We start from the raw sequence: 26,748 nt of genomic DNA, 5'->3' as shown, positions 1-26,748 counted from the left end.
TATAAGCAATCTGGGAGGATAGGTTAGGGGAAGGAGGTAATAATATCACATTGCTAGAAATTTCAGTTCATCAGAAGGCTGTTCTTATATTTCCTTTCTTCCTGAAAAGTCTAAAACTAGGAATAAATTCAGGTTATAAAATATTAAAAATATAGTACTTTTATAACTTCATTTGTTTTCATTCTTTGTGTTCAAGGACAGAAGTAAGTTTGCATTGATTGGAATGATTCAATTGTTTTTTTGTTTTTTTTTTTTTGGCTTTTGGGCCACACCCAGCGTTGCTCAGGGGTTACTCCTGGCTGTCTGCTCAGAAATAGCTCCTGGCAGGCACGGGGGACCATATGGAACACCGGGATTCGAACCAACCACCTTTGGTCCTGGATCGGCTGCTTGCAAGGCAAACGCCGCTGTGCTATCTCTCCAGGCCCAGAATGATTCAATTTTATCAATGCAGCTTTAATCAATTACTAGAAAAAAAAAAAACCTCAAAGGATCCTGTATTAATTCTACCTCTAAAGTCTGGTTTTATATGAGATGATTAACGGAGAAAAGTGACATTTTCCCAATGGATTATTTAAACTGCTTTCTAAACTCAGGGATCAACAGTATTACCAGACTTTAAGCCATGCACAGTACAATCAGGAATGAACTCAAAGGAAATTTCTAACATGATTCTGTAATAGTTGAAATAAATTACTTCACTAATTTTTTGCTTAAAAACATAACCACACATTCTTATTTATCATTTTTGTCTTGTTGGTGATGGAAAGACCACATGTAGTATTGGGAATTGAAAAAGGTTGGTTAAAGGAAAGTGTTTTGCCCTCTGTACTACCTCTCTAACTGTCCTTTTTAGGTTTTTTTCCCCTCCATCAACTCTGTCAACCAGACTCTAAATCTAAATCTAAATCTAAATCTGTGTCACATGAGATTTCTCAAAGTCAGACATGAAAATAACTGCAAAGGAGAGAACGTTAAGATTCTGAAAGCTAAACATTTCTGATATAATTAAAACTACCAGTTTCAATAAATATTCTCAACGTAAGATGAAAGACAACTATCAAACTACTCTAACTTGCAAACTTATTGAGTAAAATGAAACTAAGTCTGATTAAGTTTTGGAATTCAGGTAGCTAAAATTCGGCTGCTCCCCTTGTCGGAAGAAGAGACTTCTCTTTTGTTTTATATATCCTAATCATGTCTATTCCCTCTCCTCTTAAAAAAAAATCTAAAAGGGGCCAGAATGATAGTGTGTCAAGTAGGCACTTGCTTTACACATGCCCAACCTGGGTTCAATTCCCTGTACCCCATGAGCTGCCAGAAGTGATTTCTGAGAGAAAAGCCAGGAGTACGCCTTCAGAATTGCTGGTGCACACACGCTTCTCCCCCCAAAAAACTAAGTCCAAATATTTGAAGCTTGTGATAACATCTTTGATGTGCATTAAAAATTTGTAACTAAACATCTTTTGATTCATAGAGACTAATAAGCTAATATATATAACTAGATATATATTTATATATGAGCACCCTAAAAACTCAACTATAATTATTTTCAAGTCTTATTTTCCAATGACAAGCTACTCAAAATGATCACTAATGTATTCAAGAGTATCAAGTATCAGATTCATTATGATCTAAATTTCTTTTTACCACAAACGATAATGTAATAAAAACTATTTTCAGAAGAAATAAGATAAAGACTTAGTTACATTTTCTTTCGTACCAATATACTAAAGTAGAAGCAATCTAAAAAGTATATAAATTTTAAGTTATTTTCTGACTGACTTAAAAGTTCAGTTTTTTTCTATTGTACTTTTCAATACTTTTCAAACATTGTTTGAATTGTACCTATTGAAATGTACCTATTGCTATTTTGAAATGTACCTGAAGTCTACAAAAAAATCCAATTCAAATTATGCTTTCAAGTAACCTTTTGTTAAACAAAAAACTTTAAAACTTGAAATAAGTTATTTGTAAATGTCTTATTTTAGTTAGGTTCAGACTTTCTTGTAGGAAGCTTTTGTTGAGGACAGCAAAGGACTCTAGTGTAACTGTACCAAATTTTGTCACATTCTGTCATATCTGCTTCTCTATTCTAGCCTTATTTTTCTTTTCAATAGTATTTCAACTGTTTTAATTGAACCTCTTACTAAATGGATAAATTTAACATGGTGCCTGACAAAGAAAAAACCTTATATAATAAGAATATTGTCATAACTTTTATTGTAATTATTATATAAAAATTCAGAATTTGTTTTCCCCTGGAGAAAATATGCCCCAAAAAAGTCTTCTATTTTTCAATGCTCAGTGAAAATATGCACAAAAAGTCTTCTATTTTTCAATGCTCAGGATGCAAATTCAAATTATGATGCTAGTTAGCAGCATTATACAAAAATCTTAATTGATAGTCAACTTTCTAAAAGACAAATACATCCAGAATAGGTTTACTGAAAATAGTCTCAGTCTAGCTATAAAAATATTCTATGGGTCTGCTTATATAATATCTTTCAAAACAAGAAACAGCATTTTTATGTCAATAGAAATGGTTAGCTCTTGTAATTAAAAGAATCTAACCAACTGTATATTATAAGCTGAAATATATTCAAATACTCTTTGAAGTGTCTTTAATGAGTCGTGAGAAGTGTTTTCATGAACAAAATTTGGGTTAAAATTACTGATAACATCCCTTTAAAAGAAAGCCGAGGGTCATAATATAAGGAAGAAGTAGTCTCTTTTTAAATCCTTTACCTTCTTGACAGTTGAATAATATGCCAATGAGCCAAAATATGCGGAAAGACAACATTAAGGTCAAAAAAAGACAAAAATCGCTCAGATTTTCAACAACTTAAGACAACAGTCATGGGGCCGGAGCAATAGCACAGAGGTAGTAGGGCGTTTGCCTTATAAGAGGCCAACCTCAGAAGGACTCCAGTTCGATTCCCGGCATATGGCCATATGGTCCCTCGAGCCTGCCAGGAGTAACTTGTAAATGCAAAGCCAGGAGTAACGCCTGAGCGCTGCCAGGTGTGACCCAAAAACAAAAACAAAATAAAACAAAAACAAAAAAGAAAACCAACAGTCATAGTTTTAAGGGTAAAATCAGCTTCATATGTTCATATGACATGTCACTGCCATTTTATCTGAGAAGTAGCATGAACATTAAAGTGATTAAACATTAGTTCAACTTTAATTTTAAGAGAAATGTATGCCAGATTTAAATATGTAACAGGCAAAGAATACTTAAAGTTAGAAAATGCATTGCTTTGGCCTAATAACAAAAACACCTTTAAAGTTATTTAAGTCATTTTACAATTTTATCATAAAAAATATCAGACAAAATATTATTATGATCTTTTACTTACTTTTATTGTTCCAAATGTTTCATCAAAGGGATTTTTTACTATCAAGGAAAGAGAGAGAGAAAACTATTAGCATCATTTAAGAATGAGAATTAGAATTTCCTTAAATGAGCACTATACCAAAAGTGAATGTAAACATGCAAACAAAATGAAAACAAACTGATAACAAGTTAGGAAAGTAACTTTTCAAGTTTACTATACTTGGCATTCTCATTCTGAATTTGTAAGGTTTTGTTCTTGTTTTGTTTGTTTGTTTGTTTGTTTGTTTGTTTTTGGTCCACACCTGCAGTACTCAGGGGTTACTCTTGGCTCTATACTCAGAAATAACTCCTGGAAGGCTCAGGGGACCATATAAGATGCTGGGAATCAAATCGGGGTAGACTGCCTGCAAGGCAAACACCTTGCCACTGTGCTATCGCTCTGGCCCCAGTCACTGGTGTTTTTGGAAATGTAAAGAGCAACCCTGTTCTTACTTTGTCACTCTTAAAGTTGTCGTTTCCTCCACTTTAAAGTAAGGCTGTCACGTGATAATTTACCTTAAATAGTTGTGAACACTGGATATAAGAGATCTTATAAAAATTCTCACAGTATCAAATACGTCATTGTCATTGATTACTGTTACTACAAGTACCTATCTCTTTTTTTTTTCATTATTTTCACCTTAACTAGGTTTTTCCTTTAAAGTACAGACTAAAAGTAATTAACTACTTGAGGAACCCTAAAGAATATTTAGAATTCTGGCTTTTAACAAATAATACTGTTAATTCTTGCCAAAAGCAAAGTGATACAAAACGTATTACACAAATCAAATAAAACAGCAACATCAAAGCTCTAAAAAGTGCAAGGAGGAAAGGATTTACAGTATTTAATCTCACCCCAGCCCCCTAAAGATGTAAACAAGTTTATGGCTAAGTATTGAGCACCTCTCATGATTATTAGAACCTCCTAATTATCATCTTTTTAAATTACATGCAAAAATACTAAAGTTTTCAGATACCTGCATCACTATATTCCAGGTCACAACTGACACTAAGTCTGCAAAGCAGTTCACACTGACCAGGTTTCCTTTCTGAGATACTTTTCTATTTTTATGTGAGGAAACAGGAAGTCCCATAGGAACCAGGAACTGTGTGATTCTAAGAATGTTCATGAGTGGGACCAGTACAACAAGGTACACTAAAAAAGTAAGGGAAAATGAATGTTTGCTGCAAACATCTAAAGGAGTGTTTCCAAAGTGGGTGATAACACCCCTACAGAGGATGCTAAACAATGGAGGAAGGGGTGAGTGGGAGAAAACTGTAGTAGCATTGGAAGGAATTGGAGAGCTGAATGCTTACTATCTGTTCAAGTAAAGGTAGATTTCCAGGGGTGCACTGGGTAATTTTATTTTTTTTCTTTAGAGGGTGGTAGTCCAAGTAAGTTTGGGAACCTCTACCAGTGGTCCTCAAACTATGGCCCGCGGGCCACATATTGTATTTGTATCTGTTTTGTTTCTTCATTGCAAAATAAGATATATGCAGTGTGCATAAGAATTCGTTCATAAGTTTTGTTTTTACTATAGTCAGACCCTCCAATGGTCTCCTCCAATGGTCTGAGAGACAGTGAACTGGCCCCCTGTTTAAAAAGTTTGAGGACCCCTGCACCTAAAGAGATTTTATAAATAAATCTTAGATATTTTTCAATACAGCCACACATTTTAATGCATGGAAAGAAAAAATTTAAAGGTCAAAGTGATTATGGGAATCTGGGGAGACAGCTCATGGGTCAGAGGCACACATCCTTGTATACACAGGAAACCAGGTCCTACCCAGCAACTAAGTGGTCCCCCAGCATAACTGGTACAGTCCTGGGCAAACAAGTATAGTATCACTAAATCCAAGCAGAACTACAGTGCCATGCCTTAGTATTGAACCATTTGGTTTGTTTACTGTGTGTATCATTGGAAGTGACACCCAAATTCCTTGAGTCCTGGTTGGGGCACGCCCCATGCCAAAGAAGCAACCAAAGGAGGAATAGAAAAAAAAAAAAAAAAAAGAACTTTCAAAACTCAAATAAAACCAGAGCACGCTGAACTAAAAAGCAATTCTTCATTAACTTAAGAATGTAGGAATTATTTTATTTTTGCTTTTTGGGCCATATCCTGTGACTACTCAGGAGTTACTCCTGGCTATGCACTCAGAAATCATTTCTGGCTCGGGGGACCATATGGGATGGCAGGGATTGAACCAAGGTCCGTCCTGGATAGGCCATGTGCAAGAAAAATGCCCTACTGCTGTACTATCTCGCTAGCCCCAATGAAGGAATTATTTCAAACAGTTCTATTAAGCTTAGTATCCTACCAAGAAACGTATGCTGAGGCAGAGATAGTATTTACATCAAACCTGATCTAATCCCCAGCACCATATGGTTGCCCCAGATTTGTAGAGTATATTCCTAGAAGCTTCAGCACTTCCAAAATGGCCTGGGTAATTTCAAGTACCCCAGGGCACTCTTAACACATCCTTGAGCCCTCACACTGAACCACCAACTTGAGAATAAAACTGAGACCTTGTCAACCAGAAGACACCCACTCGCCCAAGTATTACTTAAGACCCTTTTTCCCCTATCCTCCCACAAAAATCTTTATTGGGCAGAAGACATAGGTACAGGGGTTATGTACTATGTTGTATGTGTCCTACTGAGGTTCATTCCCTGGTACCATATTAAGGTCCTCTGAGCACTGCCAGGAGTAATATCTCACCACTGCCACAAAAATTGTCTTTTTTGTGTGTGTAAGATTATCCAATGAAAAACTGGGTAAGATTTTGGACATAAGGGCCCGGAGAGATAAGCACAGCGGCGTTTGCCTTGCAAGCAGCCGATCCAGGACCTAAGGTGGTTGGTTCAAATCCCGGTGTCCCATATGGTCCCCCGTGCCTGCCAGGAGCTATTTCTGAGCAGACAGCCAGGAGTAACCCCTGAGCACCGCCGGGTGTGGGCCAAAAACCAAAAAAACAAGATTTTGGACATATACTTAACCTAGATATATTCTCCCAAGACTGTTCCACAGTGAGTTTCTAATGAGAAGGACCATGTGTTATCCATATTTTATGCCAGAAGTCAAACATAGTATTGATGCTTAAAAAATTCTGGTTGTGCTGTCTAGGCTAAACCCATCGTTTATTATTATTATTATTATTATTATTATTATTATTATTATTATTATTATTCTAGTCTATGTTAACATGGAAGTGAAAGTGTTAAATTCTGCAGGAAGTTGCAGAAGGGTATGCTAAGCAACTGGGAAGGGAAAGGGACAGAATAACAAAGAAAAAGCCAAAGAGCAGAACAATACTTCTGTTGAAAAACACTGCATTGCTCTTGGTATCTTTGTAGACTTCTCTAATGTCTACTAAGCTAAAAGATACCCAAGAGTGTAACAAATCTAATAAGTCACCAAGAAAACATTCCTACATACTATCTGTTAAAAACACTTTCCCCAACTGCCTGTCACCTATTACATTAATGAACAGACCTACTAAATATTAGCAAAAGAAAAACAGTCTCAAGATTAAGTTTTAGAAAGAAAACCTGACCTAAATCACTCATTTTAACAAACTCAAAGCCATTAAATTTCTAAAAGAATATTTATTTATTTTGGTTTTTGGGTCACACCCAGTGATGCTCAGGAGTTACTCCTAGGTCTTCTCAGGGGACCATAGGGGAGGCAAGAAATTAAACTCGTGTTAAGTCTCACTGCAAGGTATGCCTTACCACTGTACTATCCCTCCAGTCACTCTAGAAATTGACCTTTTTTTCTTATCAGTATTTCTAAAACCTAACATTACCTATATACAACTCTTAACGAAGGCAACATATAGATAGTCCAAATGAAAATATTTCTTCCCTACTTCTCCTACTAATAAGGTATGTAGAGAAGAGACATAATATTCTCAAATATCCCAAAACAACAACAACAACAACAACAAAAAGAGGTCCCACTTATTAATAAGCCTCTTTTCTAGGAATGAACTAATGTAAATTCTTAATTCTTATCCTTTACCCTAAAGCAATGATAATGCCATGCTGGTATTTGGGGGTAGGGGGCCCACAATTGGCAGCGCTCAGGTGTTACTCTCGGCTCTGTACTCAGAAGTCTCTAGGATGGCCTCATGTAAAGCAAATGTAAAGCATGTAAAGCAAATGCCCTAAACGCTATGCTATCACACCAGCCCTCCATGTTGATCTTTTAAATAAACACACAACACTTACTTTGGACCTAGTTTTATCCTCTATGCCCAGTTTCCAACAGCTTCTCTTAACTATCTTTCCTCAAATTCTCCTAGTTTAGTTATATGTTTCTCCTTAAATAGGAAATAAGCTTCTTCAGGTTATCTCAAACCTCAAAAATTTCAAATTTTACTTTTTGATTTCCCCTTTCTTTCCACTACCCTAAAGACTATAGAAATTAAATTCCTAAAAATGTTTAATTACAGATACTTCAAAACCATTCAATGCCTATCCATCAATTTGCTTCAAGTTACTAATTTTAATCTTGTGATACATTCCTACTTACAAGGGACTTTGAGGTTGTCTCAGCTCTTTCCAACCAATTCCAAAATGCTACTAGTTTTAAGAATATTTCTTGTCAAGTGCAAACTTTTTTATTCTCTTATTCTGAAACGAAATTTACCAAGGTACTAATTTTCAAATAGAGAAAAATTAAGTCCTCACTATTTGCAGATGACCTAATACTAAATTTAGAAAATCTTAAAGACTGTTCTAAGCTTCTGGAAAAAAAATGCATAGTATGTGGTAGGCTACAAAATGAAGACACAGAAATCCAGCACTTTCCTATATACAAATTATAAAAGTAAATAGATAATTTAAAAAATCCTATTTACAACTGCACCTCAGAAAATGAAGTACTTTGGATCAGCCTAACTAAAGGGTTAGACCTATACAAAGAAAACTAAAACTAAATACTCCTTTACAAAATAAAAATAAAGGCAGGAGGAAATGGAGACACATCCTGTGCTCATTTAGGATTAACTTCATTAAAATGGCAATCCCCTCCAAAAGAAAACTACTGGTTAGATTCAATACAGTCCCTTTAAGAACACCTTTGACATTTTTCAAAGAAATAGATCAAACAGTCCTGAAATTCATATGAAATAATAAACTCCTAATGACTCGTTAGGAGTCTAGATTGCTAGACTGACTGACTATTGCTAGACTGACTAAATTGCTTTAAATCTTTGGCAAACAAGATAGGGGCATTACTTTCCCCAATTTCAAGCTGTTCAAGATGGTGATCAATTAAAACAACATGGTATTAGAATAAGACAGACTCTCAGATCAGTAAAATAGACTTGAATATCTAGAGATGTACTGTCAGTTATATGATCAATTAATCTTCGATAAAGGAGAAAGAAATACATAATAGAGTAAGGAAAGTCTCTTCAAAAAGTGGCTTCTAGGAAACCTGATCAGCAACGTGCAAAGAAATGAACTCAGACATCTTTTTAACACGGTGCATAATCATAAGGCACATAGAGGAAAAAAAGCAAAACTTTCCAAGATACTTGAAGGTAAAAGCATCTTCAAGGATAAACTAAGATAAAAAAAAAAAAAAAAGAGGGCCCGGAGAGATAGCACAGCGGTGTTTGCCTTGCAAGCAGCTGATCCAGGACCTAAGGTGGTTGGTTCGAATCCCGGTGTTCCATATGGTCCCCCGTGCCTGCCAGGAGCTATTTCTGAGCAGACAGCCAGGAGTAACCCCTGAGCAATGCTGGGTGTGGCCCAAAAACCAAAAAAAAAAAAAAAAAAAGAGGGGGGACATGAAACCAGAGAGATAGCACAGCGGTAGGATGTTTACCTTGCATGCAGAAGGACAGTGGTTCGAATCCCGACATCCCATATGGTCCCCCAAGCCTGACGGGGTTATTTCTGAGCATAGAGCTAGCTAGGAGTACCCCTGAGAGCTGCTGGGTGTGACCCAAAAACAAAACAAAACAAACAAACAAACAAAAAGGACTATCTAACAGTAAGAAGCTTCTGCATCTCAAAGGAAATGACCAGCATACACTGCCCATAGAATGGGAGAGATTATTTATCCAACACCCGCCTGACAAGGGGTTAATAATACAAGAATTACAAGTCACTGGTAGAACAAGAAAAAAACCCAACCCATCAAAAAATGGGGAGGAGATGAACAGAAACTTCCTCAAAGAAACACAGATGTCCAAAGGCACATGGAAAAATGTTCCACATCATTAATCATCAGGCAAATGCAATTCAAAATAAAAAAGTATCATTTCACACTACAGAGACACATCAAAAAGAACAAGAACAAGTGCTGCCATGGATGCAGGGAGGAAAAAGACTCTCATTCACTGCTGGTGAGAATACAGACTTGCCCAGCATCTTTTGAAAAGTAATATGGGCATTCCTCAAAAGACTAGAAACTGAGTTTCTATATGACCCAACAATACTGCTCCTGGGAATATGCCCCAAAGGCCCCAAAACACAATTCAGAAAAGGCACCTGTACTCCTATGTTCATTGCAGAACTATTCACAACAGCTAGAATTTGGAAACAGCCCAAGTGCCTGAGAGCAGATGGATGAAGAAACTGTGGTACATCTACACAGTGGAATAGTACACAACTGTTAAAAAAGAATAAGTCATGAATTTGCTTACATATGGACAGATATGGAGAATACTATGCTGAGTGAAATGAGTCAGAGTGAGAGAAACACACATACAATAATCACAATCTTTAGTGGGATATATAATAGCATGGTAATAATAATATCCAAAGACAATAGAGATCAGAGCCAGGATAACTTGTCCATAAGGTAGAAAGTTTGCCACAAAGAGAAGGGGAGTGTGTGTAATTAGGGCAGAAACCACTTTGACAATGATAGCTAAAAATGAGCACTCTGGACAAGAAGGAGATAAAATGATATGCAATATTACAAACCAGTGCCTATAAGGAAAAAAGGCAAGGGGGCTGTGGGATGGGGGAAACACCTGCCATAGAGGCAGACTGGGAGAGGAATAAAAAAAATGAAGAACTTGGTGGTGGGATAAGTATTGGAATATTGTATGGCTGAAATTCAATCACGAGCAATTTTTTAAACTGTATCTCATGGTGAGTCAATTAAAATATATTAATTAAAAAATTCTACAAATGCTGGTTTGGGGGACTGAAATCTCTGGGGTCTTCTTGGAGTGATGCAATAAAGCCTACCCCACCCTCTGTACTGCCAGAAGCTCGGTTAGCTCATTGACTCAGCTACACAGATTCTGGAATTCCTGGAGCATGTGGCTGTGTACATAGTCATGCGAACACCTCTGAATTTTCAATACTGACACCCAATAGGAATGCATCAAATCAGATGCCAGAGAAGCATAGAAGCTACCTAAATTCGGGGCCGGGAAGGTGGTGCTAGAGGTAAGTTGTTTGCCTTGCAAGCCCTAGCGCAGGATGGACTGTGGTTCAATCCCCCAGCATCCCATATGGTCCCAAGCCAGGAGTGACTTCTGAGCTCATAGCCAGGAGTAACCCCTGAGCATCAAACGGGTGTGGCCCAAAAACCAAAAACCAAAAAAAAAAAAAAAAAAAAAAAAAAAAGAAGCTACCTGAACTCAACAAACAAAACCGTTAACACAGAATGTAAAATAATAAGGAACATTTTAGTAATACATTTTTAGGCATGACTTAATTAAGACCCTAGTGTGAAATACAATTTTCACAAATTTTCTTTTACTAATTTTTGAGTGTTAATTCCATTACTATATACTTATTAACAAGTAATATAAAGTTAATTATTTTGTCACTATCAAGGGGGCAGGCTTGGGGGAGAGTGGGAGACTGGGCACAAAGGTGAAGGGAACATTATAATGGTGGTGAGATTAGTTTTGGAACATTTAATGCTTGAAACAACTGTTTCAAAGCCTCAACTTTGTTGGGGGCTGAGTGAGAGCACAATGGGGAGGGCATTTACCTTGTATGTGGACAACCCAGGTTGGATCCCTGGTTTTCATACAGTCCCCCAAGCACCACAAGGAATGACCCAGGTGCAGAGCCAGAAGTAACCTGAGTACCGCCAGGTATGGCCCAAAAGCCAAAAAATATCTTCAACAAGCTATTCACAGAGGGAACTAGTTACCCTAGCAGTCCAGGGGACAAAGGAGAGGGATGCTGTGAACTGGAGTGGAGAGAGAACACTGGTGGTGGGAATACCCCTGATTCAATGCCACTAGGTACCGCAAATATTACTGTGAAAGATCTGTTAATTCACGTTGGTCACAATAAAAATTATTTTTAAAAAAAAAGAGCAACTTTATCAACCACAGTAATAAGTTAATATAAATGAATGAACGTTTCATGGTGAGACACAATATCTGAGCCAATCCAATTAGACTTGGTTTCTGAGCTCATATCCCTGGAGTCCTCTTGGGATGGGGATGGCAGAGTTGCCAGCTTGGTGGAAGACTTCAGCTATGAACAGATCAGTTGAGAGATCAAGCTGCTGAATCATTCAAATTTCAGTTTCTGGAGCACACAGCTGCATGAGAGGCAGTGTGACATCTCCTTATTTCACAGTACTGACTGTTCAGTAACAGCACAGAAAGTTGTGTAGAAGTCCACAAAATTCAGTGAATCAAAACTACAGCACAACTATAGCATAACTCAGTAAATCAACAGCTTTAGTCACACCATAGACATAAATTGTACAAGCAATATAAAGTTAATTATTTTGTGCTTGCTAAGGAGGTAGTCAGGCAACTGGAAACATTGGTAGAGAGAAGGCGATACTGGTGGTGGAATTAGTGTTAGAATATTGAATACCCAAAACAGCTACATTATGAACAATGTAAATCACAGTGTTTAAATAGATCTCTTTCTCTCTCTCTCTCTCTCTCTCTCTCTCTCTCTCTCTCTCTCTCTCTCTCTCTTTTCTTTTTCTTTTTTTTTTTTTGGTTTTTGGGCCATACCCAGTGACGCTGAGGGGTTGCTCCTGGCTTGGGGGACCATATGGGACTCCGGGGGATCGAACCGCGGTCCATCCTAGGCTAGCACAGGTTAGGCAGGCACCTTACCTCTAGCGCCACCACGCAGGCCCCTAGATTTTCTTTTTTTAAAAAAATATTTCACAATGTTTTACAAGTTTAATTTACTAAATTGTAGGCAATTCACCTATCAAATGCTTTTATAAGACTGGCTTTGGGGCCGGTGAGGTGGCGCTAGAGGTAAGGTGTCTGCCTTGCAAGCGTTAGCCAAGGAAAGGACCACGGTTCGATCCCCCGGTGTCCCATATGGTCCCCCCAAGCTAGGGACAATTTCTGAGCGCGTAGCCAGGAATAACCCCCCGAGCATCAAATGGGTGTGGCCTGAAAAAAACCCAACGACAAAAGACTGGCTTCATTTACTTACAACAAAATTATTACTAATTAAGAAATTTATATACTAGCAAATTAAGAAATTATGAATTATACATTAAAGACTTCAGCAGTCTATTTCTCCCCCCCAAAAAAATTCCACAATCTTAATAATTCAAACTAATTCAAATAACTTTTTTTTTTTTTGTGGTTTTTTTGGGTCACACCCGGCAGTGCTCAGGGGTTATTCCTGGCTCCAGGCTCAGAAATTGCTCCTGGCAGGCATGGGGGACCATATGGGACTCCGGGATTCTAACCGATGACCTCTTGCATGAAAGGCAAACGCCTTACCTCCATGCTATCTCTCCGGCCCCTCAAATAACTTTTGATAGAATACTTAATTCAAAATACTAACTTCACAATTAAAAAAAAATCCTCAGAGATCCCAGGGATCGTTCAATGACTCAAGAGCACTGGAACTGCAAGCTTAAAGCCAAGAGCTCAATCTTCAATGCCCGTTGCATATGCTGAATATGGTCTGAACGGCAATCTGTACCTGGCAGTTCTGTCTGCAACTGCTAGCATCAGGCAATTTCCAGCTACTCCACAAACAGGGACATGCAAGTAACAACTAAAACGGTGAAAACTCTGGCAAGCACAGTATAATCATGGGTGAACACTAAGACATGAAATAAGACTCTAGCAAGCATATATATGAGCACCACAGAGATCAGTGAACACTAAAGCCAGATTGTGTATAAGTTCCAGAAGCTTAAGCAATATATTTTTGGTACTTCCACAGATCTCTTTACAAAAATTATTTTTCCACATACATCAGTCAGCATAGTGGCAAATATATTTGCAGTGTACTGCAAGAACTATACTACTTCAGTCATAGCAACTACTACCACCACTATTACTACCAAAGAAGGGAAGGGATGAGGATAGGGTAAATTTGAAAATCTTTAGTCTTTAAGAGAGTAACAATTTGGAGTGGGAGCAATAGTAAGTACAACTAATAGGGTGCTTGACTTACATGTGTCTAACCCAAGTTTGATCCCTGGCCTGCTGAAGCCAATGCTGCTTCACCCATCACCCAGAAATGACACTTCACCAATGGCCCTGCTTCACCATTCCTTTATTGCTCTCTGAAGACACCAATCTGACCAAAATTCCATATACATAGGGCTAAAACCACTAGAACTTCCATGGTACGAGTATGGGCACCTTTCCCCCATCTTCTTGTACTTCCAAAAGACCTGACAACCAAAACATGCCCCAAAAAAGTCAGTTTCAGCAAAAGTGCTTAGAATTACTAGACCTCTTGACAACTTTTTTTTTTATGGTTTTTGGTTCCCACCCAGAGACCCTCAGGGAGTTTCTCCTGGCTCTGCACTCAGAAGTCACTCCTGGGAGCCGGAGCCGTGGCTCAAGCCCAAGCCATAAGGTGCCATAAGGTGCCTTGCACGCACTAGCCTAGGATGGACCACGGTTCGAACCCCCCGCATCCCATGTGGCCCCCAAGCCAGGAGCGATTTCTGAGAGCATAACCAGGGGTAACTCCTGAGCGTCAGTCACTGGGTATGGCCCAAAAACCAAAACAACAACAACAACAACAACAACAACAAAAAAAGTCACTCCTGGCAGACTCAGGGAACCATATGGGATGCAGGGATTCAAATCGGGGTCCAATGCCCCACACCACTGTGCTATGGCTCTGGCCGACAACTCCATTTTTGTTTACTATTATCATCCCTATAGAACAGTTTAGATGACAATGTGTATCTGAAATCACCTACTGTTCAGAAACAAATGAAATAATCAAATGGTCAACTAGCAGCAAGAGCTTACTCTGACAATGATACATACTCTTAAATAAAGTAAATTAAAAAAAAAGGGTTAGTAACCAATCTCTCCCAAACCCCAGTACCACTCCCCTTCCCAGGTTTAAGTGGCCCAAAACTTTCAGAGGCATACAAACAATTGTCTGCTGCCTTTCATCCAAGTTTTCAAGTTAAACACATGTATGTAGTTGACTCAATGTTGAAAACAAAGGTATAAGTCATGTTCAACTAAAGACAAAGCAGTATGTATAATTAAACTGAAAGTTTTATCTTACTACACTATTCAAAGTACAAAAAATTTAAATGATCTTATTTTTCAGTACTTCCACAGATCTCATCATAAAAATATTTTTACATATACATTAGTAAAAGAATTGTTATTGCAATAAACAGAAATACAACAGAAAAATTAAAGGAATTCAACCCAAAGTTTAGATGCTAAGCACCTTCACAATAACCTGCTATTTAAAGAAATGGATGATGATGCTAGAATATAATTTATTAAACAGTAAAAGCTCACTATATTCTACACACTGTTGTTACACACTGAAACTATCAGAATTCTTTAAGTGTACATTGTGAGACTGTATTTAACAGGTCTGTTCTGAAAGACTATTAGAGAAAAATTGGAAATTCTACAGGATCTATAATATACTTTTCAACTTATCCATGCAATTTAAGGCAGCATGCATTTTTTCACACAAGATGTCGTCTACTTCATAACAACTACAATGCAAGAACATCTTAAGTAACTAGAGTATTAATACTGCCACCAGTAAAAGAGAAAATTACAGTATCAATGAAAAAAAAATTAAACAAAACCAAAATACAACTGATAGTTCTCACTACATTCATTAAAATGGGATAAGAATGAAGATAAGAACTGTAGCTTTATGGAAAAAACACAGGCGAGCCAACAGGACTAATATATGATTTAACTAGAAATATAAATTGAATTAGGGGTTAAAACTGTCACCTACTTTACAAGTAATGTGTTTTGTGTATGTAAACATTTTATGGGATTATTATGTTACTGACCCTACCCTGATGGGTGATTGTGCCCTACCCTAGGGTGTGACCTGGCATTCTGCCCCCACCCTAGGGTGGTACCTGATTCTGCTTCCACCATTGGGTGGTATCTGATCCCACCATTGGGTGGTACCTGATTCTGGTGGATAAAAACAAGGGTCTGTGGAAGGCGAGAAGCTTTTGGCTGGAACTGATGCTGAGGCTTTGGACTTCAGTCTTGTCCACCGAATAAAGCTAATATTTCCACAAGCCTGACTGTTTACCAGCTGTTTACCCACCGCTTCACCTCAGAACCGCCGGCTGAACAGGGTGACAGACGCGTGCTCCGAGCTGGAGGGGAAAGACCTCATCCTCCATCCCTCCATCAGTCAACCTCTTCAGGGGCTGACTTGCAACAGTGTCTAAGAGTTACATCTTGATTTTTAGCTCTAGAAATCAGAAACAAAGCCACTTGGGAAACAGAATCGAAGTATGAAATTATCAGGTATAAAACAATAAAAGCCTAAATAGGACAAAATACAAGCAATTCCCACCTATAGTAAACTAAGCTAAAGATACTTTTTCTATTGGTTACAACTATAAACACGACAGAAGGAACAGTATACAATGAAATCAGTCTGTTTCTAACTTCTACAACTTTACTTAAAAGCACATAGGGAAATATGAATAAATGCAAATGAATGCTAAAAATACACAATTCACCACAATCACTCAATTGGTTATTATATTTGATAAATGTGCTCATTAAAGAAAAACTTGCGATGGGGGAAAAATATGCAATTCCTTTAGCTGCTCTTACTTTTCATGTGGCACTCATGCTGCAAGTACTTCAAACACTGAATATGACTCATGATTAAAGATGCCCTATGGGTCAGTAATGCTGTATCAGGTTAGTGGATAGTTATATTAAAAAAAAAAAAACAACAAAAAACAAAACACCACAAATCACCTTTTTGGGGAGACAGCCTCTAAATCTAAGTATTTTTCCTTTTCTCCACTGCCGGGGTTCTCCAGATACCAGTGGGGCTACTCTTTGTCACTAGTGGTGGTACCTGGGAGGAGTCTGCTCTGGGTGCTTTAAACCACTAAGCCATCTTCTGGATACTTCTGGTTGGAAAGTGACTAACAGCAGACACTGGGGAGTTGAACTCTTGGCTTTGCACTTGCCGATAAAGATCCTTAAGTTACTGTTCAGTCATGTCTTCTTTGACCTCTCAAGGATTTTTTTCTTTTCTTTTCTTTTCTTTTCTTTTCTTTTTTTTTTTTTTGGTCTTTGGGCCACACCCGGTGACACTCAGGAGCTACACCTGGCTTTGCGCTCAGAAATCGCCCCTGGCTTGGGGGACCACATGGGAACCCAGAATATCTAACTGTGGTCCATCCTAGGTTAGTACGTGCAAGGCAAACGCCCTACCACTTGTGCCATCACTCCGGCCCCAAGGATTTTCCCTTTTCAACTATGTTAATTCGTATTACTCTGAGAGAAACAGAGTACCCTACCACTAAGTATTTCTTATTTATTTATAGGGAAACAAAGTCCCCTACTGCTAAGCATGTACCCTATAAAATCCTGTCACCCATGTTTAATTTTTGTTATATTCTCTGACATCTAAAAACTAACTTCTGGGACAGACAGATAGTGCAGCAGGTAGGGTGTCTGCCTTGCATGTGGCTGATCAAGTTCAATCCAGGGCATCCCATATGGTCTCCCAACTATTGCCAGGAGTGTTTCTTCAGTACAGGGCCAAGAGTGATCCCTGAGAATCACCAGATGTGGCCCAACATAAACACACACACACACACACACACACACACACACACACACACACACACGGGGGGGGGGGGGGACACAGAGCAGTGGCACAACCTATAGGGTGTCTGCCTTGCGTGCGCTAACCTAGGACAGGCCACAGTTCGATCCCCTGGTGTCCCATATGGTCCCCCAAGCCAGGGGCGATTTCTGAGCGCATAGCCAGGAGTAATGAGTGTCACCAGGTGTGGTCCAAAAACCAAAACAAAAATAACAACAAAAACCCAAACCCCAATCACCACAACAAAAAACCCACAAAACAAAACCTAATTTCATAGAACATACTACTACATGCTAGAGCTGGAAATCTTAACAAGTCAGTAACAAAAGTTTTCTAGGTCAGTAAATTACATTGAACTTTAATATTTATTCAGTAAATATTCAAGGCATCTTAATACTCACAAATTAGAAACTAATCTCAAGTTTATTTCCCCACATACCATCTCTTATTTGATCAATATAATTAATAATTTTGTGTGTGTGTGTGTGTGTTTTTGTTTGTTTTGGGGCCACACCCAGTGATGCTCAGGGGTTACTCCTGGTTATGCACTCAGAAATCGCTCCTGGCTCAGGGGACCATATGAGACATCGGGATTGGATCCAGGACCGTCCTAGGTCAGCCATATGCAAGGCAAACATCCTACCACTGTGCTATTACTCCGGCCCCATTTTTGTGTATTTTTGAAGCAACACACAGCTGTGGTCAGTGCTTACTCCTAACAGAGGTCAGGACAACATAAATAATGTACTCAGTACTGTTCTCAGTACTGTACAAATAAGTACTGAGAATCAAATCTATGTTGTTTACATGCAAAGCAAGCACCCAACCCTCTATCCAATGGTCCTCAAACTTTTAAACAGTGGCCAGTTCACTGTCCCTCAGATCGTTGGTGGGCCGAACTATAGTACAAACAAAAACTATAAACAAATTCCTATGCACACTGCATATATCTTATTTTGAAGTAAAGAAACAAAACGCAACAAATACAATATGTGGCCCGAGGGCCATAGTTTAAGGACCACTGCGAGTCTATGCTATCTCTCGAGCACCTCCAGAATTATTTTTTGACTAACTCAAACCATATGCTAAGGAACACAAAGAAGAAACACACAGAATACAGAGCCTTACCTAAAGGAACTGACAATGAAGTTATTTTCACTTGAGAGAATCAAACCCTCTTTGAAGAGGCTGATAAAAACTTTGCAAAAAAAATTTTTTTTTAATTTGAATATAACTTAACAGAGTTAACTGTTCATTTGGAATCTATGACTTCCTCAACATTCATGTAGAAACCCTAGTTTTGGTCCTTAGTAGTATCTCAGGGTCCTGAAGTAGGAAAGTATGACCCCCACAAAAAAAAAAAAAAAAAAAAAAAAAAGAAGAAGAAAGAAAAAGATAGTCATATGGACTCCTGGTTAAGAAACTTGGCCCAATAAAAACTTAAAAGGAAAAGATAAGGATGATCACAAAGAAAATTTTAAAAGAAAAATGCACAAGATTGTAAAAATCCACATAAAAAGTTTAACCGTACAGAGACAAATATTCAATGCCAGTAGTCAGATTATCTGTATGCAAACAAATATAAAATAAGTGATTCTGCCACTTATTGACTCTGGACAAGATTCTGAATCCCCAACCCCCATTTCTTCATTGAAGGTAGTATCGACTCTGGATCATCATGAGAACTAAGTAACATGAGGAAATTTTAGTACTAATCAGAGAAGCACAGTCACAGGTATATCCTAGAATCTTTTTTGAGAATGCTCTTCCAAGTAGTGTTCAGGGGAACCAGTGATCATTCCTAGTGATACTCATTCAATATGACAGGATAGTTCAATGCCAAGGTCTGGTGACACAGTAAGCTGAAGGACAGCAGTTCTGTGTGCCATCAGGCCACACCTAGTGGTGTCAAAACTGTGTAGTGCTAGGGAACAAATTAAGGGCCTTGTACACACCTGAACTCTGAGCTATTGAGAGAAGAGAGAGAGAGAGAGAGAGGAGAGAGAGAGAGAGAGAGGAGAAAGAGAGAGAGAGGAGAATGGAAAGGAGAGAGAAGAGAATGGAAAGGAGAGAGAAAAGAGAGAGAAGAGAGAAGGGAGAGAGGAGAGAGAGGAGAAGGGAGAGAAGGGAGAGAAGAGACAGAGAGGAGAGAGAGTTTTGCACTGTTATTGGAGGGGTTCAGACTGGAGAAAGATGAATGGGAACTTAACAGGATGGCATGAAGGATCCTTGGTAAATTAACGAATATGCAGAGAAATATGCACAAGTGAGTGCAGAGACTTAAGGTAACAATCTTTAAGTCCTGCAATTTTCATACATAAGTCTCACAGTATATTTTGATTCTTAACACTGTCTTCATGAACCTAATATTCTTTTAAACTACATTGCTCAAAATACTTAATGACTTTTAAAACTCCTTTAAACTCTAAGATTATATAAAGTGGCAAAATGGTGACTTTTTCTTTATGTCTTTGCTCCTTGTTATTATTTTTAATAAGGATCATAATTTTTTATTTTAATAATTTATTTAAATACCATGATTATAAACATAATTGTAGTTGGGTTTCAGTCATAACAAGAACATATCCCCCTTCGCCATGCAACAAAAAAGCAAGTATGGCAACAACCATATAACCAACTAGTAAAAAAGGACTTGCAAATTAATGCAATAGATAACATTTTGAATCATATCATGCCAGCTATCGCTAGAATAATTTGTCAGAATTTGACTTACTACTCCAAGATGCTTATTTCTCTTTAAGTGCTTACAACTCCATAGCTTGCATCACTTTGCTTTCTAAAGATGAAAATTCATAAACCACATACACTATCAGTATATTCATTTTTATTACTTACACTATGGTTGTTCATTACTAAAAAGCAGTTACTGGAGCCGGAGAGGTGGTGCTAGAGGTAAGGTATCACCTTGCAAGCGCTAGCCAAGGAAGGACCACGGTTCGATCCCCCGGCATCCCATATGGTCCCCCAAACCAGGGGCAATTTCTGAGCGCTTAGCTAGGAGTAACTCCTGAGCATCAAACGGGTGTGGCCCAAAAAACAAACAAACAAACAAAACAAAAAGCAGTTACTGATCTGTCTCACTGTAAAAAGAAAAATGGAACAATGTGTGGTGGTAGATATTAATCTAGTGCAGTAACTATTTCACAAACCATACCTGATCAAATCATTATGCTGTATAACTAAAACCATGTCAATTATATCTCAATATTCTTGAAAAAGAAAAGTTCACAGTATTGAGCATTTACATATCCTGCCTGACAAGATTACAGAAGAACATCAAAAAACTTACACCAGCATAAATTTAAGAACTGAATTAAGGGGGTATATATAGAGAAAACCATTTTTTGTTTTTAATTTTTGGATCACACCAGCTTGTGTGCTCAGGACTTACTCCTGAATATACACTCAGAGATATTCCCGGTGAGCCCAGGAGACCATAGAATGCCAGGGATCAAATTTAAGTCATCCAAATGCAGGGGAAACAGTCTATCTACTACACTTTAACTCTGGCCCCAAAGAAAACAATTTTTAAAGGCCAAAATAGGGGCTTTTAAAAACTAGGAGTAGGCCCTGAGCATCACTGGTATGACCCCAAAAGTAAAAATAAATTAAATGAACTTGTTTCTTCTTAGAACATGCTTCATGCTTTGAAAACCTCAAATTTAAATCAATACCATATTAATGTTATTTTGTATATGGTTCTATGCCTACGAGCTTAAATTTTCGAATACAATAAAATATGTTCAAATTCAAAAATCTGTTTTACAAACTATCTTACATTCAAAATTAAGAACTGAGACTGAGGCACTTGCCTTACATGTGGTGAATACCAGTTTGGTCTCCAACATGCATTTTCTGTAGTATACCAGGAGTGACCTTGTGCACAGAACCAGAAAAATCCCCTGAGCAGTACCAAGTATGATCCCGAATACACCCCCAAAATTAATAAAAAATAATCCCTGATCACATTTTCCTTTGGATTTTTTTTTATTTGTGAGCAAGCTTTCTCTTGGAATCAAAAAGTAATTAAAAAATGTCATCCTGGGCCCGGAGAGATAGTACAGCGGTGTTTGCCTTGCAAGCAGCCGATCCAGGACCAAAGGTGGTTGGTTCGAATCCCGGTGTCCCATATGGTCCCCCGTGCCTGCCAGGAGCTATTTCTGAGCAGACAGCCAGGAGTAACCCCTGAGTACCCCCGGGTGTGGCCCAAAAACCAAAAAAAAAAAAAAAAAAATGTCATCCTGATTTCTTGATATTTATCAACCAATCATACAATACTACCTTGTAAAAGAATGGATAGAGATATTTAGTATTCAAAGATCATTGATTAAAAAAAAAGAGAGAATGTCCCAAATGAAGTGCTACTTTCTAAGAGTAAGGTACTAAAATTGCTTTATCCCAATAAAAGTTTTACCAGTCACTGTGTTTTTATTATCTCCCAGTACAGCTATTTGCCATGTCTGCCTCCTAGACAGAGCTCTGAAAAGTTATATAACACACACACACACACACACACACACACGGTAAGAAATAAGTGAGAATTTAGGGAATGACATATCTACTTCAAGCTAAAAAAGCCCTTTATCCTTAAAATTGTTAAGTTATGGTGAAGCAAGAATAGTTGAGCAGGGCTGGGGATGTAGTTCAATGGTAGAATACTTTTCTTGCATGCTTGCTGTCCTGGTACTACTCCTTGACATTCCAATACACACACACACTACCCCCGCCCCCATCCCAAGCTGATCAGTAATGGAACTAAATTTCACTCATGTACTCACCCTTGGTAAGTAGCTAGGCTTTACAGCAGTGAATGCAGTACAATGAGAAAAGGACAAAGAGATACAGGGTCAGACTGTTTGAAATGCTTATTTTGGGATATGCTCAGTGATCAAGTCTAAGTCTTGCAAGTATGAAACCAGTATTCAATCCCTGGTACCACAGAATAATTTTCTTAAAGCCTTACTCAGCTTACTAGCTTACAACAGCTTACTAGCTGTTGAACATGAAATAAATTAACATCTCAATTCCTTATATCTATAAAACGAGAACAATAGAACCTACATTTTAAAGTTATAAAGATGAACTTAAATTATAAAAGAACACGATTCAAATATCCTTTTCTAATTCAAAAGATTCAAGAAAGATATTAAAATATTAGCAGCTGATAGGATACATGAAACCAACCAGTGAGGTCATTATATATCCTGTACTGTGCAATAGTCACTAGCCATATGTGACCGCTAAGAATATTAAATTGTAGTTAATTAAAGTACATAAAATAAGATATATAGTGCTTATAAAATACAATAAATTTTGAAGCCCCAATAGTTTAAAATACTTCTAGTAAATTTTGCTACTGAAATATTATAAACTGGTTAATTCTATATAAATGAAATGTTATTACAATGAATTTTACTTGTTTTAAAAACAAAATGGAATTAGTGTGCCTCATGTGTTGTCAAGAAACCGATAACACTAATACATTTTGAATCCCTCAGAATTTAAGTTTCATGTTATTAATCCTGATTATGAAATTCATTTTTATTTTACTCCCTTCCAACATTGATTCTCCCTATTCAATCTATTAACAAGGCACACATCTACAACTTGGCAATTGTAGTACTCAAGGCATCTTACAAATTAGAACAAACTGTACACACCGCCTGTTCTTCAGATAATGTTAACAGAAGGTTACTCTAAGACCCATCCAATTCCCTAAGTAACATTTCCTGTCTCAAATTCAATACATGGATGAAAAGCAATGTATCCCCTTTCTGACTTTCCTATCAGCAAATCTACCTCCTGGTGGTCAGCAAAACTAAAATCTACTTTCAAACTGCATTCCACAATTTATTAAATTAATATAGTGCAAAAAAGAAAAATGTTCTTTCAGTGACCAGATAAGGTACAAATGAGGTCATGTAAAAAGATGGCTCCTTTTATCTACTCGGACAGCTTGACAGAAAGGTCTTAAAATGATAAGGACTATAAATTTAACACTTCTATATGCTTATTTACATTACTGAAGGATATGTCAACAGTGCTAAACACATGTTGCTTAAATTAGACTACCACAGCTGAGAATCTTAACTTACAGTATTAAAAACATAGTTACAGAGCTGGAGAGACAGCTAAATGAGCATACCCAAAGCATGCTTGTGAGGGAAGCCTAGAAAAAATCCCCAGCATTAAATGGCCCCCAAGCAGAGCCAGGAGTAACCCATTAAACGTGTGACCCCAAAACAACACTAAAAATAATTTACTTAAGTTTCTCCACAGCATTTCACTGGATATTATCACATTAGTCTTCTAGAAACAACATTTCTAAAAATTGATTTTATTATCATCATTTGACAGATGTAAAAACCAAAATTCTGAAGTTATGAGTAACTAAATTGCCCAAAGAAAGTTAGATGAGAAATGCGTAAAAAAATAAAATAGGTAAGATTTTAGGTTACGAACTCTTAAAGCAGCTAAATTCAAATACTGGTTTCAAAACTCATAAGCTATGGGCTCTTAAATCATTCATAACATTTCCCCCTCAGTATTTCAGTTTTCTTATGAAGATTATAACTACTTATTAGAAGTAATCATAAAAATTATGAGTATCCATATATAAAACTATTAATACTTTTATCAGTAAGCCTTTGGACTTTAAGAGAAGGGATAATAGGAAATTACTTTTTGTTTTTGTTTCTTGTTTTGGGGCCACACCTGGTGACGCTCAGGGTTTACTCCTGGCTATGCACTCAAAAATTGCTCCTGGCTTGGGGGACCATATGGGGCGCGGGGGATCAAACCCAGGTGGGTTCTGGGTCAGCCACATGCAAGGCAAATGCACTACCACTGCGCCACTGCTCTGGCTGACTTTTTTTTTAAAGTCAACTTTGGTGATGAATCATGATCATAAATACTTTCGAATGGTAATATTTTTCAATTCTGATAAATTTACTCATCTCTCTTCCTTTCTTTGCTTTATTTTAGATTACTGCTAAAACCCTGCAAGAAATGAAAGCAGATCTTTTGTGCAGAATACACAATTATTAAAAGACATACTCAAAATTTGGGAATCTTATTTTAAAAGTTATGTTTCCCAAATCACAAAATATAAATCTGAAGTACTGTTACACAGCAACCAAAGTCTAAATAACTCAAAGGGCTAGTTGGTACAGAAATATTTAAGAAGCAAACCCACAATGTGGGGACAGAAGGGAGGTCAGGGTAAGGGTAGTGTTGCTGGGAGAAGAGTATCCCTCTATAAAATATATGCTCCTTTCTCATCTTCTGATATTGGACATAGCAGAGGTTCTATAAATAATTTATTGGAGTACAGATGAATAGGAAAAACTTAACAAATGTTTCAAGTAAACTAAATCAACTGAGAAAGTGTGCAGATTCGGAAGTGGGCTCCAAGTGCTGAAACACATGAATTGCAAACTGGAAATCTCCTTCACCCCCAAGGTTTGACCCCAGCACTACATGGTCCCCTGTGCATTACCAGGTATGGAGGGGAAAAAGCATCTGTAATATTGTCATATATGTAATACTGTAATTTCATGGGAAGTATTCTTATGAACTTAGAAAGTCAGTCTTCCTTAATAGCCCAAGGAATTACTGCAATAATTCAGCAGAGTGGGGGAGGTAAAAGTCACAGCTGTAATTGGGGGCTACTCCTTTGCTTACAGGGGGACAGAGTGAATTTTTTTCACCTGTAAAGGGGTTAGCAAGCCAGGTTAAGTTGGGAACCTCTGGGAAGAACTAGATTTTATCAAATTGTTCTTAACTCAATGGCTCTCTCCTTACATATAATTTTTTTAAAAATAATCATACTCAAGTAAATTCATAGTGAACAAAAGCTTTCTTTTAAATATAAAGTGCTATAAGAAATTAGTCACTATTACCAAGTTCCTTTCAAACTCATAAATCAATAAAACCACAGGTAGGGTGCTTGTCTTGCAAGCAGCTGACTAGGATTTAATGATCCTCAGTATCCCTGAGTACAGAACCAAGAGTAAGGCCTATGGATCGTCAGGTGTGGCCCAAAAACAAAACAAAAATTCAAATAAAATCAATAAACTGTTAAATTGCTCACTGCTCTTTCTACTCATGTCATATTCAGAGCGGAAGAACAATTGTTGGTGCACGCTTATTCAATTACTTCAAAACAGCTGATTTAAATGCCTGCACGTTTTAAGCCCAAGGCTCTCTAAATGTTATCTTGACTTTAGAGTTCAACATAACTATAAAGATAAGTTCAAAAATATTTTTAAAAAGTTGAGGGCATAAAACAAATATGCTACCTAGAGAAAGTATCATTTAAAATTTATAGTTGAAAATGAAAAAGTTAATACATTTAAAATAAAGATGACTTCTATATAACTGTTATCATCTTCAAACATTTAGATGTTATTATAGATTTTAATAATCTTTTATAAATACTTTAGAAGTTGATTTCCTTAGAAAAGTCAATTTGGGGTTAGGGAAGCACACCTAGTGATACTCAGGGGTTACTCCCGGATCTATGTTCAGAAATTGCTCCTATGAGGCCAGAAGGATGGCGGAGCAGTAGGGCATTTGCCTTGCATGGGGCTGACCAGGACAAACAGGTTTGATCCCCTGGTGTCCCATATGGTCCCCCCCAAGCCAGGAGTGATAGCTGAGCTCATAGCCAGGAGTAATCCTGAACGTCACCAGATGTGGTCCAACATTCGGGAAAAAAAAAATCACTCCTAGCAGGGCTTGGGGGCCATATATTGGGTGCTGGAATAGAACCTCTGTCAGACAAGTACAAAGGAAGCACTCTATACTGCCCAGAACAGTTAACTTTCAAAGGAATAATATGGAGCACATAAAATAAAAAGGTAAACATATATATCTAACATCTGCACATTTTCTTCCTTGTCAATTCCTGCCAACAGAAAACTTCATGAGGATATTACTCAAATATACTGTTATTGGTTCACTTCTACTTTTCTAAATAAATTCTAAATGTGAAAGTCAAAATCTAAAGTTATGAGACAATTAACGTACAACAATTTACACAATTAGTATTATGCTGGATAGTCAAGCTAACAGTATTTTGCACTTAACAAATTAAGAAATTAGGATTCAAGATAGAGCAATAATATGATTTCCTATCATCAAGTTAGTACAGGAGTCAGAGAGATAGTACGTGGACTAAGGTTTTTGCCTATATGCAACTGACACAGGCCCAATAACAGGCACCATGTCTAGCCCAACTCTCATCAGGAGTGATCCCTGAGAAGAGTCAAAAGTATGCCCTGAGCACTGAAAAGGTGTTCCCCCAAGCCCCGCA

General features: G+C 37.6%; 1 protein-coding gene across 1 annotated transcript in view; it reads right to left on the bottom strand.

Annotated features, from left to right (window-relative positions):
• The window catches only part of LEMD3 (LEM domain containing 3), a 69,212-nt gene that overhangs the window by 32,090 nt on the left and 10,374 nt on the right, over positions 1-26,748 (bottom strand). The window contains exon 3 of the mRNA XM_049783019.1: positions 3,363-3,400. Coding sequence (XP_049638976.1) covers positions 3,363-3,400 — 38 coding nt within the window. The remainder of the gene's footprint in view (positions 1-3,362; positions 3,401-26,748) is intronic.

Source organism: Suncus etruscus, chromosome 11, assembly GCF_024139225.1.
Source record: "Suncus etruscus isolate mSunEtr1 chromosome 11, mSunEtr1.pri.cur, whole genome shotgun sequence".
Classification (NCBI taxonomy): Eukaryota; Metazoa; Chordata; class Mammalia; order Eulipotyphla; family Soricidae; genus Suncus; species Suncus etruscus.
The sequence above is the reverse complement of the archived record's forward strand: the minus strand, read 5'-3'. Positions and strand labels throughout refer to the sequence as shown.